This window comes from Corythoichthys intestinalis, chromosome 9, assembly GCF_030265065.1.
Source record: "Corythoichthys intestinalis isolate RoL2023-P3 chromosome 9, ASM3026506v1, whole genome shotgun sequence".
Taxonomy (NCBI): domain Eukaryota; kingdom Metazoa; phylum Chordata; class Actinopteri; order Syngnathiformes; family Syngnathidae; genus Corythoichthys; species Corythoichthys intestinalis.
This window is the reverse complement of record NC_080403.1, coordinates 16,822,322-16,841,353: the sequence shown is the minus strand read 5'-3', so window position 1 is coordinate 16,841,353 and position 19,032 is coordinate 16,822,322. Positions and strand designations below refer to the sequence as shown.

The 19,032-nt window shown below is 43.1% G+C and overlaps 1 protein-coding gene across 2 annotated transcripts; it reads left to right on the top strand.

The window, feature by feature from the left end:
- The first annotated feature begins 1,095 nt into the window (after nucleotides 1–1,095).
- Nucleotides 1,096–18,775, top strand: LOC130921343 (dynein axonemal heavy chain 12-like). 2 transcript variants are annotated; one of them, XM_057845103.1, is made up of 13 exons: nucleotides 1,096–1,244; nucleotides 7,747–7,867; nucleotides 7,933–7,979; nucleotides 8,462–8,596; nucleotides 11,433–11,591; nucleotides 11,660–11,905; nucleotides 12,602–12,773; nucleotides 12,841–12,946; nucleotides 13,006–13,185; nucleotides 16,079–16,207; nucleotides 16,275–16,403; nucleotides 17,869–18,022; nucleotides 18,094–18,775. In XM_057845103.1, the coding sequence occupies exons 2-13, from the start codon at nucleotides 7,788–7,790 to the stop codon at nucleotides 18,267–18,269; spliced, it is 1,713 nt and encodes a 570-aa protein (XP_057701086.1). In that variant the 5' UTR covers nucleotides 1,096–1,244; nucleotides 7,747–7,787; the 3' UTR covers nucleotides 18,270–18,775. The 2 variants fall into 2 exon arrangements, with proteins under 2 accessions (XP_057701086.1, XP_057701087.1); XM_057845104.1 differs by lacking the exons at nucleotides 7,747–7,867; nucleotides 7,933–7,979 and having other exon boundaries at nucleotides 1,102–1,244.
- Nucleotides 18,776–19,032: the final 257 nt, after the last annotated feature.

Sequence of the window (19,032 nt, the reverse complement as noted above, 5' to 3'; positions counted from 1 at the left end):
AAAAGTTCAAGTGGATTGAATGTCTATCAGTGACATTCAGTCACTCATCAGTGACTGAATATGACATCAGTCATATCAGTGATATCAAGATATTAAACGTTGATGAAAAGAGCATCATTGTCAGTGGCACTGATAAGAGTTAAAAACGTTGGCACAATATCTTAATATTAGCTCATAGGCTGGTATTGAAGGCAACGTTCAATCTATTTGGACTGGGTGCGCTGGCAGCAACCAAATGATAACATGATCGCTAAATGCTAGCATTCCCAGTTGAAATTGATTTGATGCCTTTAACTTTCAATGGGAGTGAATGAGTTTAGGGCTAAAAACAAAATTCCCAAGATTATGAAGAGACATTTTTTATTAAACCAATTAAATAAAACTGCAAAACGAAGGAAATGTCCTGCGGCAGAAAAAAAACCCTGCATAGCTAAATTTATCACATTGGATTATTTAAAGAAAATACAGAAATACACTGGGTTTGGACAAAATAATGGAAACGCCAAACATTTTGGCATTGAACAGAATTGTTAAAAGGATGGCATGAGGAACCTTATAATGATTTGAGCACCTCGTATGAGTGACAATCCCCAGACCTCCAAATTAGTGAGCGTTCATGGTCCGTTTTAGAGATTCAAATTAAATCGATTTCCACCGACATTGTCTCTAAAAATAAAAATTCGAATTGAAGAATGGCTTAAAATTCCTTTGAAAATAATTCACAAGTTGTATGAATCAATACATCGGAGAATTGAGGGTGTAATTGCCGCAAAACGCACTCTTACACCATGTAGCTTCTTACATTTCAAATTTTTTTTAAATCCTTGAGCCAACGGAGAAGTACTGTTTAAGTGACTACTTATATCTAGTGTTAAAGCAGAAGAAATGCAACAGAATGTAAGCTGAATTTAAGCTTTTTGTGCATTGAATGATACTTTTATAATTTGCTGCAGGTTAATAAAACAACTGAGCAGCGGTCCTAGTGAAAAGTACCATATCAAAAGTGGAGTTGACCCAGTTTTACTTTGAGTAACATGACCAGTCACCGCTTACTTAAAAATAGTAACACTACACGTACTTTTCACAACACAGAGGCACTAACATGGCTGCACTCAACATTTGAAATCATTTTACACAGCTATTTCAATGAAAGTGAATGGTCGCACTGCCCTTGGAAAGAAGCAACTCGACTATTCACCCGGTAACAACATTTTTACCTGGGTCTTTCCGAAGGAAAGAACAAGGTAATGCTGTTTTGCAACTTTATTGTAGTTTTGCTTTTGACCTCTTTAATGTATTCATATTGCTAAATATTTGTCCTGGATGGATTTTTTTTCATTAGAGCAAAAATTGAGCAGAAAATGTATTTGCCAAAGTAATGCATGGAAAAAAACAGATTTTTGATGTTTGAATTTACATTTAACTGATTCCCTGCCATTAACGATAGACGTTCATTCAATTTTGAATGGAAGGGTGACAGTGATTGTTATTACTGTGTATTTTTAAGCTGTTCATAAGATGAATGAAATCCATATTTAAATTATTTTAAATGAAAACAAGGTAGATAAATATTCTTATTTTTACATGAATTTTTAGAAAATATTTTATTTTTTTTTAAATGCAAATATTGAGCAATTAACTATCAATTTTATTATAAAAAATAACGCAGATATTTATTTATATGGGGCTTTGCAAGGCAAAGGCCTAAATAGTAAATTTTTTTTTTGAATGGCATTTCTTCGGCGCGCAGCACAGCTCAAACTGTTTGAGCGTACATCACCGGTGAAATATCAAAATGACAGGAATTGTCTCGCGACGCAGATAATTTTTCAAATGACCCCCCAAAATTTTCCGTTCGCCCGTAAGAGTTGATAAAAAAATTTTTTTAAATCAAAATGCATCTAGTCCTACACATTTTTGACCAAATTTCATAATTTACACATAAAAAAATTCAAGGGCAGTAAGGGACATAAAAGTTGTAGTTAGAATTTTTTGTCTCCGAAATGTCCTCAAATCAACAGGAAGTGACCTGATATTGTCCCTGAAATGTCCCCAAATAAACAGGAAGTGACACAATATCAACAGGACGTGTCCCCCAAATGTCCCCAAATCAACAGGAAGTGACCCGATATCAACAGGGCGTGACCACAATTTGACAGGAAGTTACCTGAAAGATCTGTATGTACCACAGCAAAGCCCCATCGTAATTTCTTCAGAAATTGCAGTTTCTAGTTTAAGTTTAAAATATTTTCCAACAAAATTGCCACTAATGGTTTATTAATTGACGATCAGTTTTCATTTATTTTGAAATATTGTAGCGTCGCCGGGACTGTCATCAATGGGTTAATTTATGCACCAGCACGGGACTGTCGTTGGTGTGCTGGTGCACCGGCGCGACGCTCGGATTGGTGGACTGGATTACGTCAGTGTATATAGTTGTTGTTGTTTTTGGCATTGGTAGGGTGGCGGGAAGTGAATAAAAAGAGAAAAAAGGCGCTGAGGCTCGTGTGCTGTTTTTCGCGACCAAACTTCCGCTAAGCAAACGCTACATTTGGTGTCAGAAGTGGGATTGCAGGATGGCGACCACAATTGAGGAGATTGAAGATTTCATTTCACGCTTGCAAGTGGAGCACGGGAGTTTGGCGAATCGGAGCAAACCGAAAGCACAACGCCACCCTGACGGAGCGAGCGAGCGTCGCTCCCCAGAACGACGAGCTGAAGCAAGTAATGAGAGGGGGCGGCTTTACGAGACGGCGTGCACCCCCCTCCCTTATCAGAGCAAGCCAAAGCAACTACGCTACTCTGAGGGAACAAGCGAGTGCCGCGCTCAAGATCAGCGAGTGGAGGCGAGTAACGAGGGGGAGGGCTTTGATGGGATGAGGATCGATCCCCGTCCTTGCCATGGAGGGCGCCATTATGCGACATCAAGCATTCCCAAATGCCATGAATATAACATGGGAAGCAGTGTGCAAGCAGCAAGTGGAACTGTGGAGATGCCGAGGCAAAAAGTGATGACCAAACTGCCACGTTACAATGGTGAGGGACCGCTGGAGACTTACCTCATCCAAGTTCAAATGGCGGCACAATTTAATGGTTGGTCAAATGAAGAGACGGCGGTCCAAGTTGCCCTTGCATTGGAAGGAAATGCCCTGCAGATCCTCACTGATCTTCGGCCACAAGAACGGCTTTGTTGGCAAGCACTAGAGGGAGCTCTGCGTCAACGTTTTGGACACCGCAACTACGCTGATGATTCAAGGGACAAGCTGTTCAACCGTCATCGAAAAGGAAATGAGTGTTTGGGCGCTTATGCAGCAGACCTCCAGCTTCATGCAAGACAAGGTTACAGCACTTTCAGTTCCATGGCGCAGGAAGAACTGGCCCTGCAAGCCTTCATTCGGGGTCTTCGTCCACAGCAGCTTCAACAACATGTTCGTTTGTGCGCACCAAAGACATTGGCCAGTGCGCTCGGTGAGGCTGAGCGTGTCGAACACATACTGTGTGACAGCAGGGCAGACTGTGGGCCAAGGCACAGAGCTCACCGTGTTGATCTAGGAGACTACGAAGCTGGCCACGACGACGAAGTGGTTTGCCAAGCCGCCACCGCACCCCAGCACCGGCCGAAGTGGCGTCGCAACAAAGACAAAGAGAAGTGCTTCCGGTGCGGTGAACCCGGGCACGTCGCACGCCATTGTCCAGCTCCGGCACCGAAAACACTCGCTGACCAGCAGTTAAACTAAAGAGAGGTGGCACAGCGGGAGAACTGCCACCGATCTCGTCCTCCCACACGAATTTGCTACGACTGGGTCGCCTCGGGCAAGCACATGGATTATACTTGGACTGCTGCATAAATGGGACCCTGTGTAAGGCTTTGGTGGACACAGGGTCCACCATCTCCCTCATCTGCCCTGGTACCCTGCCTGGTACCACGGCCCAAAAACCCCAAGGATGGAAACGCACCAAACTGCACATAATGACTGTCACAGGAGAACGAGCCAAGATGTGGGGCGTTAAGACTCTCACTGTGACCGTGGCTGGACAACGGGTGGACCACCAGTTCTGGTTGGCCCAAATACAAGATCCCTGCATCATTGGGCTAGACTTGCTCTCAAAATGGAAAGCAGTGGTGGACGTAGCCAGTACTGCACTAAAATTGGACTCGGAGGTGATTCCCCTGCAAACGGCTGGCGGAAAAGGACTGCGACACACGTCCATGCCATCGGCGATGAGAAGGCACGATGGACCACAAGCCACGAGACCGAATCCACAACCACCATCCGCTGAGACCAAGCAAGCCATCGAGGAGCTGTACCGACGGAGCAGTGATGGTTTAGAAAGCGGCCAGCGTCATCAGTTGAAGGAGCTGTTGGACTGTTTTGCTGACATCTTTGCCGCCAAAGACAAAGACTGCACGCACACCGGCTTGGTTCAGCACGAGATAGATACCGGGGATGCAAGCCCCATTCGCCTTCGGCCTCGGCGCCTTCCCTTCGCCAAGCGTGCTACAGCCGAAAAACAAATTCAAGAGATGTTGGAGGCGGGAGTAATCGAGGCATCGTCCAGCCCATGGGCAGCCCCAGTAGTTCTGGTCAAGAAAAAAGATGGCACTTGGCGATTCTGTGTAGACTATCGGCGGCTCAATAAAGTTACACGCAAGGACTCTTACCCCCTGCCGCGTATTGACGATGCCCTTGACTACATCGCCGGCTCCTGCTGGTTCAGCTCTCTTGACCTGCGGAGCGGATATTGGCAGGTGGAACTAGCCCCAGAGGCACGACCAAAGACTGCATTCTCCCTGGGACAAGGATTATGGCAGTTCAGAGTTATGCCATTTGGACTTTGCAATGCTCCAGCCACCTTTGAGCGTCTGATGGAGAAAGTGCTCGTTGACATTCCACGCAGCCGCTGTGTTGTCTACTTGGATGACCTTCTAGTCCATGCAGCTAACTTCCAGAGCGCGCTGAGCCACCTACGGGAGGTGTTCGACGCCATCAGACAAGCTGGGCTTCGTCTCCACCCCAAGAAGTGCAACCTGTTTAGACGAGAGACGTCATTCTTGGGCCACGTCATCAATGCGGCGGGGGTGGCCACCGACCCAGCTAAGACAGCGGCCGTGAAAGACTGGCCGGTGCCGGGGAATGTCAGTGAGCTGCGCAGTTTTTTGGGCCTGGCGTCCTACTACCGTCGATTCATTCGGGACTTCGCCTCCATTGCCAGCCCTCTGCACAAATTGACGCAAAAGGGGCAAGTGTTTCAGTGGACTGAGGACTGTGGCCGGGCCTTCACCAGACTCAAGAGAGCCTTAATTGAAGCTCCAGTGTTGGCCTACCCCGACCTCCAGCGACCATTTATAGTGGACACTGATGCTAGTAACGTTGGCATAGGGGCGGTGTTGTCACAAGAAGGCGAGCACGGTGAGCAAGTCGTCGCATACTATAGTCGTGCCCTCAGCCGGCCTGAACGAAATTACTGTGTCACACGGAGGGAACTGCTGGCTGTGATCTTGGCACTGCGCCGGTTCCGGCCATATTTGTATGGGCAAAAATTCCTCCTGCGCACTGACCACGCCTCGCTCACCTGGCTTCTCACTTTCCGGGAGCCCGAGGGACAGCTCGCTCGGTGGATGGAGACGCTGCAGGACTACGACTACGAAATCCATCATCGTCCAGGGCGTCAACACACCAACGCTGATGCCCTGTCACGGCGGCCCTGCAATGACTGCCGACACTGCCAACGCCAGGAGGAACGAGAACCGGTGGCCACAGTGGCAGCGGCACATCCAGAAGCAGCCGCGGCCGAAGAGAATACTCTCGGCCGGGGTGGGGCAAACGACCGAGCGACAGCGACGGCTCCCAACATGGTTGAAGTTGACCTGGTGGCGTTACGACACGCCCAAGAAGGGGACTCCGTTCTTAGCCGTGTTCGAGGATGGCTGGAGGCCGACCAGCGTCCAGCATGGGCAGCCATCGCTATGCTCGACCAAGAGACTAAGGCACTCCACTCGCAGTGGGCTGGCCTTGTCATCCGTGACAACCTTCTCTACCGTCGCTGGAAGAATCCTGCTGGCACCCGTGATATCCTCCAACTCCTGGTGCCTCGTAACCTGAGGATGCAAGTCCTCCAGCTCGTCCATGGCTCGGCCGGAACGGGTCACTTCGGCGTCACCAAGACCCTGCTGCGCCTCCGTTCCCGATTCTACTGGCCAGGATGTCGGCAAGATGTTGAACTCCATGTGCACCGCTGTGACACTTGCACAGCACAGAAGGGGCCAGGCCAACGCTCGCATGCCCCCCTGCAACAGTACCAGGTGGGGGCACCCATGGAGCGTGTGGCCGTTGACATCCTGGGCCCCTTTCCAGTCACCGAACGAGGAAATCGATATGTCTTGGTGGCCATGGACTATTTTACCAAATGGCCTGAAGCCTATGCTGTCCCTGACCAGAGCGCCATCACTACAGCCGAACATCTGGTCAATGAGATGTTCTGCAGATTTGGTGCCCCAGAGGAATTGCATAGTGACCAGGGGCGGAACTTCGAGGCTAAGGTCTTCAGTGAGGTCTGCAAGCGACTCGGAATCAAGAAGACCCGTACTACGCCACTGCACCCCCAGAGTGATGGTTTGGTGGAACGTTTTAACCGCACTCTGGCCACTCAACTTGCCATCTTGACCAGCCGTCAGCAACGTGATTGGGACTTACATCTACCTCTGGTCCTATGGGCATATCGCTCGGCGGTTCAGGAGTCCACTAAATGCACTCCCGCGGCTCTCATGTTCGGGCGAGAGCTCCGCACTCCTGTTGACCTGGTGTTTGGATCCCCTCCTGAGCCAGAGGTGGTGGGCGAGGCCGGAATGGATTACTATGGCCATCTGCGAGACAGACTACGAGAGGTTCACGACGTAGCCCGACAGACCCTCAGCCAGGCTGGCGTTCGCCAGAAGAGGGCATATGACGTCCGCTGTAGAGGGGAAGACTTCGCTGTTGGCGCACAGGTTTGGATCTACAGCCCAGAGCGAAAGCGGGGATTGTCCCCAAAACTCATGAGCCACTGGGTGGGACCGTGCACTGTTCTGGAGAAACTGTCGGACGTGGTGTATCGAGTACAGACATTGAGGAGGAACCGGGTGGTCGTCCTCCATCGGGACCGGCTCGCCCCTTATCAACCCCGGGCAACTCCAGAGACGGAGGCCAGTCTGGAGGAACGGGCTGAGAACTCTCGGGCACCTCCAACGCCGGCTGGAGTAGAGACGGGGCGTCCTCGGCGGCACCGCAGACTTCCTTTCCGGTTACAGGATTACATTCTGGACGCTACGGTTGCTGGGGACAACTAACCGGCTAGGTGGGGGCTGTGTAGCGTCGCCGGGACTGTCATCAATGGGTTAATTTATGCACCAGCACGGGACTGTCGTTGGTGTGCTGGTGCACCGGCGCGACGCTCGGATTGGTGGACTGGATTACGTCAGTGTATATAGTTGTTGTTGTTTTTGGCATTGGTAGGGTGGCGGGAAGTGAATAAAAAGAGAAAAAAGGCGCTGAGGCTCGTGTGCTGTTTTTCGCGACCAAACTTCCGCTAAGCAAACGCTACAATATGTATCACAAGAATGTTTTAAATAAAAACAAAAAAAAAGGCAGAAAAAGTTTATTTTAAAGAAAACATATAGAAAATATTCTCGTTAAAGTCTTTTTTCAATAGAAAAAAAAATAAACAATGAGTGGTTATTTGACTATTCATTAAGTGTTTGTGGCATAGTCCTGTAGTCAAAGAGTAAATTGCGTCCTTCAACGTGGGCAATGAAGGACGAGGAAGATGACGAAGACGCCGCCATGCAGTATTCAATTCAACAAAGTTTGCTGGACACTACCAAACACAGGCAAGTCCGCATATCACTCCGATATACGCATTGATCAAAATGATATTAATCGGAAAATTTTGCAGGTCTGAGGATGCAGACCACGTCTCCATCTTCACTGCTATTCGACAAGGTGCGACGATATCAAATTGTTGATGTTTTTTGGGATTAACTTTTTTTTAGGAAAGGTTTATCAGTAAATATTTTCCTTTTTCAATTCCTTTTTTTTACATTTCAAAATTAAAACTAAAACAGGACGAACAAAAACACTTTTTTGTTTTACTAAAAAAAAAAAAAAAAACTTTTTAAATAAAAACTAAATGGAAAAAAACCTACTTTAATTCATAATTTTTGTATTTGTCAATGGAAAAATCATAAATGAAAAAGTAAACGTGATCACTCTACTTTATTATGTATTTTTTTTTTAATTTAAATGATAAAGTTTTAAATACTTAACAGTATGTAAAATGAAAATCTCTAATACCTATAATGATGATATCAATATTGTTTAGGTTGCTACTAGCAAGATATTTTCCCCAGTAGTATCAAATGTATCACAATGCAACTTTAACCCATGGTAAGATCGCGATCTGGTTTGTTTGTATCATCATTCAGGACACTTAAAGCTGGTGAAGGATCTGAGCATCAAATGTAAAGAGGTCTTCCTCCAGACGGACAGTAGAGGATGGACGGCCCTCCACGAGGCCTCTGCCCAGAGCAACCCAACCATCCTGGAGCTCACTTACGCAGGTCCGGATCATACCCATCCTTCAAAGAAACAGTCAACTGGCAAGAAGGGCTGATCAATTGTAATTAATGTTAATCGCGATTAATCGCACAAGATTAATTGCGATTGATCGCATTCTGTAAAATAATGAATTCAAAAGAGGTCATTAGCATTCTTTTACAGTGGGGCAAATAAGTATTTAGTGAACCACTAATTGTGCAAGTTCTCCCACTTGAAAATATTAGAGAGGCCTGTAATTGTCAACATGGGTAAACCTCAACCATGAGAGACAGAATGTGTGGGGGGGGGGGGCAGAAAATCACATTGTTTGATTTTTAAAGAATTAATTTGCAAATCATGGTGGAAAATAAGTATTTGGTCAATACCAAAAGTTCATCTCAATACTTTGTTATGTACCCTTTGATGGCAATAACGGAGGCCAACCGTTTTCTGTAACTCTTCACAAGCTTTTCAGACACTGTTGCTGGTATTTTGGCCCATTGCTCCATGCAGATCTCCTCTAGAGCAGTGATGTTTTGGGGCTGTCATTGTTTGATTTTTAAAGAATTAATTTGCAAATCATGGTGGAAAATAAGTATTTGGTCAATACCAAAAGTTCATCTCAATACTTTGTTATGTACCCTTTGTTGGCAATAACGGAGGCCAAACGTTTTCTGTAACTCTTCACAAGCTTTTCAGACACTGTTGCTGGTATTTTGGTCCATTGCTCCATGCAGATCTCCTCTAGAGCAGTGATGTTTTGGGGCTGTCATTGGGCAACAGGGACTTTCAACTCCATCCACAGATTTTCTATGGGGTTGAGATCTGGAGACTGGCTAGGCCACTCTAGGACCTTGAAATGCTTCTTACGAAGCCACTCCTTTGTTGCCCTGGCTGTGTGTTTGGGATCATTGTCATGCTGAAAGACCCAGCCGCGTCTCATCTTCAATGCCCTTGCAGATGGAAGGAGATTTTCACTCAAAATCTCTAGATACATGGCCCCATTCATTCTTTCCTTTACACGGATCAGTCGTCCTGGTCCCTTTGCAGAAAAACAGCCCCAAAGTATGATGTTTCCACCCCATGCTTCACAGTGGGTATGGTGTTCTTCAGATGCAATTCAGTATTCTTTCTCCTCCAAACACGAGAACCTGTGTTTCTACCAAAAAGTTCTATTTTGGTTTCATCTGACGATCTGATTTCGGATTTCATCCGATCTGAGCCGCAGATCGAGGGAGATTATCAGTGGTCTTGTATGTCATCCATTTTCTAATAATTTCTCCCACAGATGATTTCTTTACACCAAGCGTTTCACTTATTGCAGATTCAGTCTTCCCAGCCTGGTGCAGGTCTACAATTTTGTCTCTGGTGTCCTTCGACAGCTCTTTAGTCTTTGCCATAGTGGAGTTTGGAGTGTGACTGACTGAGTTGTGGACAGGTGTCTTTTATACCAATAATGAGTTAAAACAGGTGCCATTAATACAGGTAACGAGTGAAGCCTCGTGAGACCTCGTTAGAAGAAGTTAGCCCTTTTTGACAGCCAGAAGTCTTGCTTGTTTGTAGATGACCAAATACTTATTTTCCACTCTAATTTGGAAATAAATTATTTATAAATCAAACAATGCGATTTTCTGTTTTCTTTCCGCATCCTGTCTCTCATGGTTGAGGTTTACCCATGTTGACAATTACAGGCCTCTCTAATCTTTTCAAGTAGGAGAACTTGCACAATCGGTGGTTGACTAAATACTTATTTGTCCCACTGTATGTGGATGTCGACTGGTATGGGATTTTCAAATGCTGATGATATCTAAAAAAAAAAAAAACTAAAATCCGATATCCTAAAGTCCGATTTTGTAAACCGATATTTGAGGCCAATATACTTTTTTTAAGCATGTAGATTATGAAAGACATTTTTTTAATTGCTTCAACAGTTTCCAATTTACAATGATGGCATGAGACTAAAGGATTCATTCGGTCTAGTGCTACCAAACCAACAAACGCAGCACTTCTCTTTATGATTATACACACTCAACAAGAACAGTTAATTATTTTCAAATAAATAAACCAAACAGAACAACCCGACAAGATGTAAATAGGTGAGAGTTTAAGAGGATGCTTGCCATGTTAAAGCTAGTGCTAATGCAAATGCTACATTATTGCTAGGAGTTACATTTAGAGTACAAGGATCAGTCAATAAACACCTTAAAAAGCTAAAGTAACATTGCATATTCTCTTATGCAAGATAAAAAAAAAAAAAAAACTTAAAATATTTAAAAACCAGGCAAGTCTGAATCTTCCTATAGCAGCCAACCTTCAAGCTGTTGCAGGGTCCTTCTGGGGTCCTACCGTCAGTCAGCGGTTGCCAGAGTTGCCTGATAAAAATCCTTTTTTATCGGCTTTTTTTGTTTGTTTGTTTTTTGTTTATCGACTGATGTTGGATGATGTCCATATATCAGCCCGATACATCGGCCGGCCAATAAATCGGTCAACCTCTACGTTATGTTTAAATGTACTGTCGTAATAATGAAATAATTTATATTAACTCGTTAGCTGTCATTGACGGTGATAGACTTCCAATCCATTTGAGCTGGTAGTTCGACCAGTTCAAATGGATTAGATGTTCATCACTGTCAAGGGGACACAAAGATGCACAGCTAAAATGATTAACTGTCAGATTACCGTAATTGCGATTAATCAAATTCTGTACAGTAATTAATTCTAAAGAAGTATTCAGTATTGAGTACACTTGTAGTTTAGGTGTACTGTCATCTGCGTTAACTCGCCCACTGTATATATACTGTGTATTATACAAAAAAATAATAAAACCTTTTGACAAATCTAACGTGAAATCTTCTTTAGCGTCCGGCGATGATGCGGTGGAGCGTCGGACAGCGCGAGGCGAGACGCCGCTCTTCCTGGCCGTTGAGCGAGACCTCACAGACAATGTCAACTTTCTACTGGGACGCGGGGCCAAGCCTGACGCACAGAACCAAGAGCATGACTCGCCGCTGCACGTAGGTAGGCTAAAAACAATGGGAATATGTGCAAAAATGAGCAATTAAACTGAAAACAGACTCCGATCGCAGCGGTCCGCTTGGGTAGCCCGAAACTGGTTCGGCTCCTGCTCCGAAGAGGCGCGGCAGCAGACCAGGCGGGCCTCCACGAGCGTCGACCACTACATGAGGCCTCGCGGCTGGGCAGCGCGGAGCTTGCCGGCCTGCTACTGGAGGCCGGGGCCACCATCGACGCCCGCAGTCGCTTCGGCCTCACGCCGCTGGCCTTGGCCTCGCAGGCCGGACACTTGGACGTGGTGGAGCTTCTTCTCAGGAAAGGTCAGACTTATGGAAACAAATGGATGGGAATGCACAAGCACTACTTTGGCTGCCATTGACGCTCCAATCCATTGGTGGGAACCTCTGCACCTCTCAAAACGATTAACGATACGAAGCTCATGATAATGATTATCTCACAATATAACAGCTGTCATACAAGGGCAAGCAAATCATTACGATATTCTATATTATACAACTATTGAAGATGAAAACGAGCAATTTCTATATAGAACATCGAAAAAGGGGTTATTTAACAAATAATAATAATAATATAATTAATTAATAAATAATGCCTATTTTTTGCACTGTGGCAGACAGTCTTTAACAGACAATGAGAATGTTTCACTGCAACATTTCTGGAAATAAATAAAGCAACACTATATTATTGCAGTATTATAGTAAACAAATGAATGTCCAACTCATTGCCTGCCATTTACAATGACAGCTGTCCAATTCAATTTCAATGTGTGAAATAGTCATTTTGCTTAGGAGGATCCCTCAAGGTCAAAATGAATTGGACGTCTAGTGCCATTAATGGCAGCCAATGAGTGAATAAACACAAACCTTTTGGTGTAGTGGAAAATAATATTGTGATAACTCACTGGTTGCCATTGACTGCAATAGACGTCCGATCCATTTGAATTGGGAGGGCTAGAAGCAATTGAATAGCAGCTGTTTTTGTCGTTGCGGCTCTAGGAGCGGATGTGCATTCACAGGCTAAGGATGAGGCATCGGTGCTGTACGAGTCGTGCGCCGGTGGCGACGCATCGGTGACAGCGCTGCTATTGGAGTACGGCGCCGACGCCAACGTGGCCAAGCAGAGCGGGCACCTACCAATCCACCGTGCTGCCCACAGGGGCCACCTGGAGTAGGACAAATACATTCCCGTGTAGCAATTAGAATTGTGACATCATTCTGTGTGTTTGCGCTCACAGAATTCTGATGCTGCTGATTCCGTTAACTTCCATGGAAGACGTGTACAACAGCGGAATGAGTCCGTTGCACTGCGCTGCTGCAGGGGGACACGCACACTGCATCAAGGTGTGTAAAAGTGGTTTCAGATGTGTATGTGTGAAACTCCCAACTGTGCTTTTCACAAGGCTCTTCTGGGCGCGGGTTTCGACCCAAACTACATGCTACATCCGTGCGTGCGTCGCGGCTACGACGATGAGAGGAAATCGGCGCTGTTCTTTGCCGTGTCCAATAACGACATCCCATCAGTGCGCCTGCTTTTGGAAGCAGGCGCCATGACCAACCAGGACCCCGTCAAGTGTCTGCAGGTATTACAGGATAGGTATTCAATCCTAACCCTAACCCTATGGAATCGGATTTGTGTTAAAACTGATTCAAACAAAACTTGTGGCATAATACAAAGCAGAGGATGCCAGGTGTGGGTGGGCATTAGTCTTACCTGGAGGGTGGGGGGCACCTTAAAACGTGTTTTGTTTTCTCCTTGAGATAACTTGTTCTGATTTGGTCTAAAAAAATGAAAGTTGATTTGATTTTATTTGACTTAGAACACATCCATAACTGAACAGTATGGACATGCAGGTGACATTTTTTTTTTAGGTAACCTATTGTGGTTCCTCGGTTTTATTATTATTTTTATAGTTATTCTTTGTTCCCCAGCCCCTTTGAGCTCAATCTGACCCCCTTAGAATGCTTCAAAATGCACCAAAATCGGCAGGCAGGTCAAGACAGGTGCAATCTTTAATACCGTGTAGACACAAAATTCCAAATACACTATGTAGCGCCCCCTAGCAGTCATTCTTTGTCCCGCCGACACTTTGAGCTCTACTTTGACCCCCTCAGAATGCGTCATAACTCACCAAACTCAACAGCCAGGTGAACACTGGTGAAAACCTTGATAAAAAGTAAAATATATACAGCATATGCGTAAATGTGTGCAGTGCCCCGTAGGAACAAAACCATTTCATTTCATTTGTTTTTTTTTTTTTTTAAGGTGAAAGAGGAGGTAACAACGCAAATGTTAAAACTTAGAACACATCAGTACAATATTAATGGGATACCATACACGGTGCCCAGACTGCCGTTAGCACTACATCCAGTTTTCTTTGGGTGGGCTGAGCGTGTCTGTGGTTAGGCACTGCCCACCCCTGCCCTCACCTGGTAACACCCCTGATACAAAGCCTCCGAATTTGCAACCAAAATGTAAGACTTTAAGGAAAGCAAAACAATGGAAGTCAAGCAAACAAAGTCACACAATGTTTACAATTCACGTTCTTTCGTCTTATTTTTCGGTTGCAAATTAGGATGTTTTTTTTTTTAATGCCAGAAGTGTAGTTCGAATCTTTTTTGACACAAATCTGATTCCATATTCAAGTATTTGGAGTGACACGGCTGATGAAAGCCGTGAGAGCTTTCCAGGTGTATAATTATTTTCACGAAACATGTACTCATGAGATGAAGTAATAACCAAAAATGTATTGTCATACAGTATTTGACAAGTGACAGTGTTACCAATTATTTTACAGTAAAGTATATAGAATGATACCTCAAATTAAAGCTCATGACGATAGCTTTCCAGATGTATAAGTATCTGGCTAGTATGTACTCATACAATGAAAAAATTATCCAAAATGTTTTCTGTTCTCATCGTCAAGTGACAGAATCACATAAGCTTTTGCAGCAAAGTAAATTAGTGATAGCTCAAATTAAAGGACACGATGCGAGCTTTCCATACATATAATAATGGCGATATCTACTCACGTAATGAAGTAATGACCCAAAAAAAAAAATGTTTTGTTATAGTTGACAAATAATACCCGCACATCATTTTTCAGCAAAGTATATGGAGTGATACCTTAAATTAAAGGCAATGACAAGTACTTTTCAGATTATTTTGGAAATACACATTAAAGCCAAAACTGTGTTAAATACATAGGCGGAGTTTGACTTTTGTGGCGGGGGGGCAAAACATGTTGATAGCCCTGAAACGCAGAGTCAGCATTAAAGTAAACTTACAAGATATATACTTAGATAGTAGCTTAGCCCATGCTCGTACATACAGGCATCCCAGCTGTTTTTGTGCTTGCGTGTGTGAGCGCACGTTTTTCTGTCTTACCTAGTGGAGAAGTTGACGCCGCATCGTTTTTGACTGATTATTCCAGCCAGGAATATTTATAATAATGCGTTGAAAATCAGCATTTTTTTTTTGTTTGTTTGTTTGTTTGTTTGTTTCCCATCAATTTTTAGGGGAATTCTAAATCAGGCAGCTTAGGACAGGTTTGCTTATAATAATACATTTTATTTATAGAGCGCTTTTCATGACACGCAAAGACGCGTCAAAAGAAAGATGGGAACACAGTAGCTCAACAACAATAACAACAAAAAATCATAAAATTAGATTAAAAGCAAGATAAACGTATTTTTGGCCAAGATCATCGTCCATTGAATGCAGTGGCATTGTTGTACAATTAACGTCTTTAGTGGGGCAAACTGAAACTCCGCTCTCCATTTTGGCGGTGATCTCCGGCGTTTCATGGTGCACATTTTCAATCCTTGGTTCTCACTCAGTAGCTGTTGTCGCTTTTGGAGGCTTAAGTCTGAAAAAATGACCTATATCCATCTTGCCTTTTCTGTCCTCAGGTGGTTATGGCTAAGCAAAGCAAATGACCGTCTCTAAGGTGCTAGGAAATATATATAGGAAAGTCAATTCCATGCAGTGACATTTTCGGCCACTGGCCACTCCCCTTAATCTCCGTGTATGGTTAAATATGATCTTTTAGAACAGAGTACATAGAGAAACACCACAAATTAAAGCCTTGATGAGGGCTTTACAGATTTATCATGTTGTGGCTGTAAACTCATATGATGAACAAATGACCAGAAGGAATGTTTTTGTGTTGTAATTGACTTGTAAGCAGGTTAAACAATAATTTGCTGTTAAGTATATTGAGTGATACATCAAATTAGAGGCTATGATGAGAACGTTTTAACACTATTATTATAGTGTGGCTATCTAAACATATTATGACAGAGTGAAAAAAAATTATATTGTATGCCATGCTGACTTGCATTGGGGTCACCAATCAATATGCAGGAAAGTATATTGAGTGATACATATAATTAAAGACCATGATGTACGGTAAGCTTTTCAGACAATAAACTTAATTGATGACTGAACTGTTCTTTTATTTCTCGCCTTTATAGGTGGCACTGCGTCTCGGCAACTATGAGTTAATCAACATATTGCTGCGGTACGGTGCCAACGTCAACTTTTATTCCCGCATCAACACCACGCACTTCCCCTCGGCGCTGCAGTATGCACTCAACGACGAGGTCTGATTCCGGTCGTCCCCATTTTGGCGTGGACGAGATTGATGTGTGTTATGTGCGTGTACGTCAGGTGGTTATGAGGATGCTATGTAACTATGGTTACCACGTGGAACGTTGCTTTGACTGTCCCTATGGCAACGGGTCGCATGTTCCTGAGGACTATGAAGGCTGGAGCAACACTGTCATCAAAGACACTATGGTAGGTTTGCAGTAGAGCTGCCTTTATTACTTGACAAAGAATCGCCGCCAGCCCAGGTTTATGTACAGTATTTACAAAGCATGTGCTGTGGTAGTTATTAAACTTTATAATAAAAACAGTCATTAACTGTGATAGAAGTCCAATGCATTTTGACTGATTTGGATGTCCATCACTGTCTATGGCAGCCAATGAGTTAATCGACAAGTATTTTGATAGTTAATTGCTGTTTAGAGATATTGCTGACTTTTATTGTTTTTATCAATTTTTATGAGCTGGTTAGTAGTAAATGCTCTCTAATTTCCTATGACATTTTTTTCAAATAGAAATACAAAAAAAATGGGGGGAGGACAGTAACATAACAGAACTTTGATTTACATGTTTTAATTAAAAAACAAATGTGAAAAAACAGTAAGTATTCTCTCATTTCATTTCCCTACTTTTTAAATGCAGCATCAAATGAAAACCAGTTTCAAAAAAATGTATTCTCTTTTAGTTTATTTTATTTAGAACAATATTCTACTTTTAATTTTTAAAAGATTAAAACGATTTTTAAAAAAATATAGTCCACTGTCAATATTTTCATTTTTGATTGAAAGAATAAAAAAAAATAATTTCTTTATTTTATAAATATTTTATGTAAAAACAAAAAGGAAACCGTAACTATTTTTACTTTACAAAAATAAAAAAGGGAAAAAACACTTTATTTTCAAAATTTAAACATAAAAAAGAAATCTATTTCCTATTAATTTTTTTTTAATCAAAAGCAAAAAACAGAATAACAGGTTATACTGACTTTGATTTTTAATTATTATTTTATACAGGGCGATTCAAAAAGAATGTGCCAAAACCATTGCGGTGTATATGTTTAAAAACAAAAAAACAAACAAAACAAAAAAAACAATAACCAACTGGATACAAGTATTGTATATGATTTCAAGTTTTTATTTCATGCTTTACAAGTGCTCAATGTGAGCACCACCAGCGGCACGGACAACATGAAGCCAATATGACTTTTAATTTGTTAAAATTAGTTACTTGTTAAAAATAATTTGAATTCTTATTAAATTATTAATTTCAATGAATTAACTTAATAATTAATAATCCAGTCTATTTCAATTATTCTAAAATGAATAAATGCTTTATGATTATGGCATCTTTTTTTAATCACTCTGTATATTGCCATTTTATATTAACACTGTCTGCCGTTCCCAACGATAGACCTCCAATTCACTAAAACTGCAAGGACAAGCTGTGAATGCACAACTTTCAATACCATTGACAGCGCTATTATTCGTTTCGTTCCAAAATACTATAAATAAAAACAAAATTTAAAAACTGTAAAAAAGCTATTCACTAATTTCTGTAGTACTTATTATAGAAAATGGGCTATGGAAGTAATCATTTTAGGCAGCTCTATAGTCTGTTGGCTTGGTTTATTGTCAATTAAAACATGCGTGTGCGTCAGTTCTGCGAGGTGATCACGGTGTCGTGGCTCAAGCACCTGTCCGGTCACGTGGTCCGGGTTCTGTTGGACTACGTGGATCATGTAAGCCTGTGCAGTAAACTGAAGGCGGCTGTCATGGAGCATCAGCAGTGGAGTGACATCTGCAGGCTGCAAGGTGAACTGTAGCATCATCATTGCCTCGGCTAGCCGCAGAAACACGATCATTGAGCAGTTGTGGTCCTGCAGAGAATGCCCGCTGCCTGCAGCATCTGTGCCGTCTGCGCATCCGCAGCTGCCTGGGCCGTCTGCGTCTGCGCTCGCCCGTTTTCATGAGCTTCTTGCCTCTGCCGCCGCCGCTGAAGGACTACATTCGGTACCGCGAGTACGATCTGCGTGGCAAACTCAACAATGAGCACACGTGATTTTGCCACCATCCTTCGCATGTGTTTTTCAAAGTTTGCCGCTGTCAGTGACTTTTCCAGTTAAGTCTTTGGTTATCAGCTTCCACAAGATGGCGCCACAAACACAGAATTCGCAAATCTTCACTTTGGGCGCAGTTTTTAAGAACCTTCGTTTAAATGTGCGTGTGGATGATAGGCCAAAGCGTAGAAAATGTTTTTTGCCAAATACCCTGCTACGTGTAGACATGGCCTAAGTGTCTTGATTTGGGATTTCCAGATATGTCATTACTAGGTCACCAAACCCTCTGGAAGTTAAATATTGACTAGAAATATGTTTGTATGTGTGTGTAGGGAGGGTGCGAGTGTAAATTTGACTCGTAACAAGAGTCAAACATTATTTTTCAACAAATTACAGTGAGTGATACTTTCACTTGAAAGTCTTCATGAGGGCTTTCCAGATACATCATTATTATTAGGTCACCAATCTCTCCTGTGTTTTTTTTTTTTTTTTTTTCATTTTTTGAGATGGGGTATAATGCTGACTATTACTGTTTTTTTTTTTTTTTTTTTCAACTAAGTAGTTTGAAATTTACAAGGAAAGGTCATGGTGATAATTTACAGGTCTATACTAATTTTGTCACTATTCCTCAATGAATATGATTAAGTAATGACCCATTTTTTTGTGTGACAAAGTTGAATACAAAGCAGGTCAAAAATCAATCTATGACAAAGCACTGCAAGTAATACCGCAAATAAAATTTCATATAGGGTGCTTTATGGCTCT

Bases quoted from the DNA above. Each gene is read 5' to 3' on its own strand.
- LOC130921343 (XM_057845103.1), top strand. From the start codon at position 7,788: ATGAAGGACGAGGAAGATGACGAAGACGCCGCCATGCAGTATTCAATT. The intron at 7,980-8,461 runs GTGCGACGATAT...ATCATCATTCAG, and splicing joins CTTCACTGCTATTCGACAAG to GACACTTAAAGCTGGTGAAG. The intron at 11,906-12,601 runs GTCAGACTTATG...TTGCGGCTCTAG, and splicing joins GGAGCTTCTTCTCAGGAAAG to GAGCGGATGTGCATTCACAG.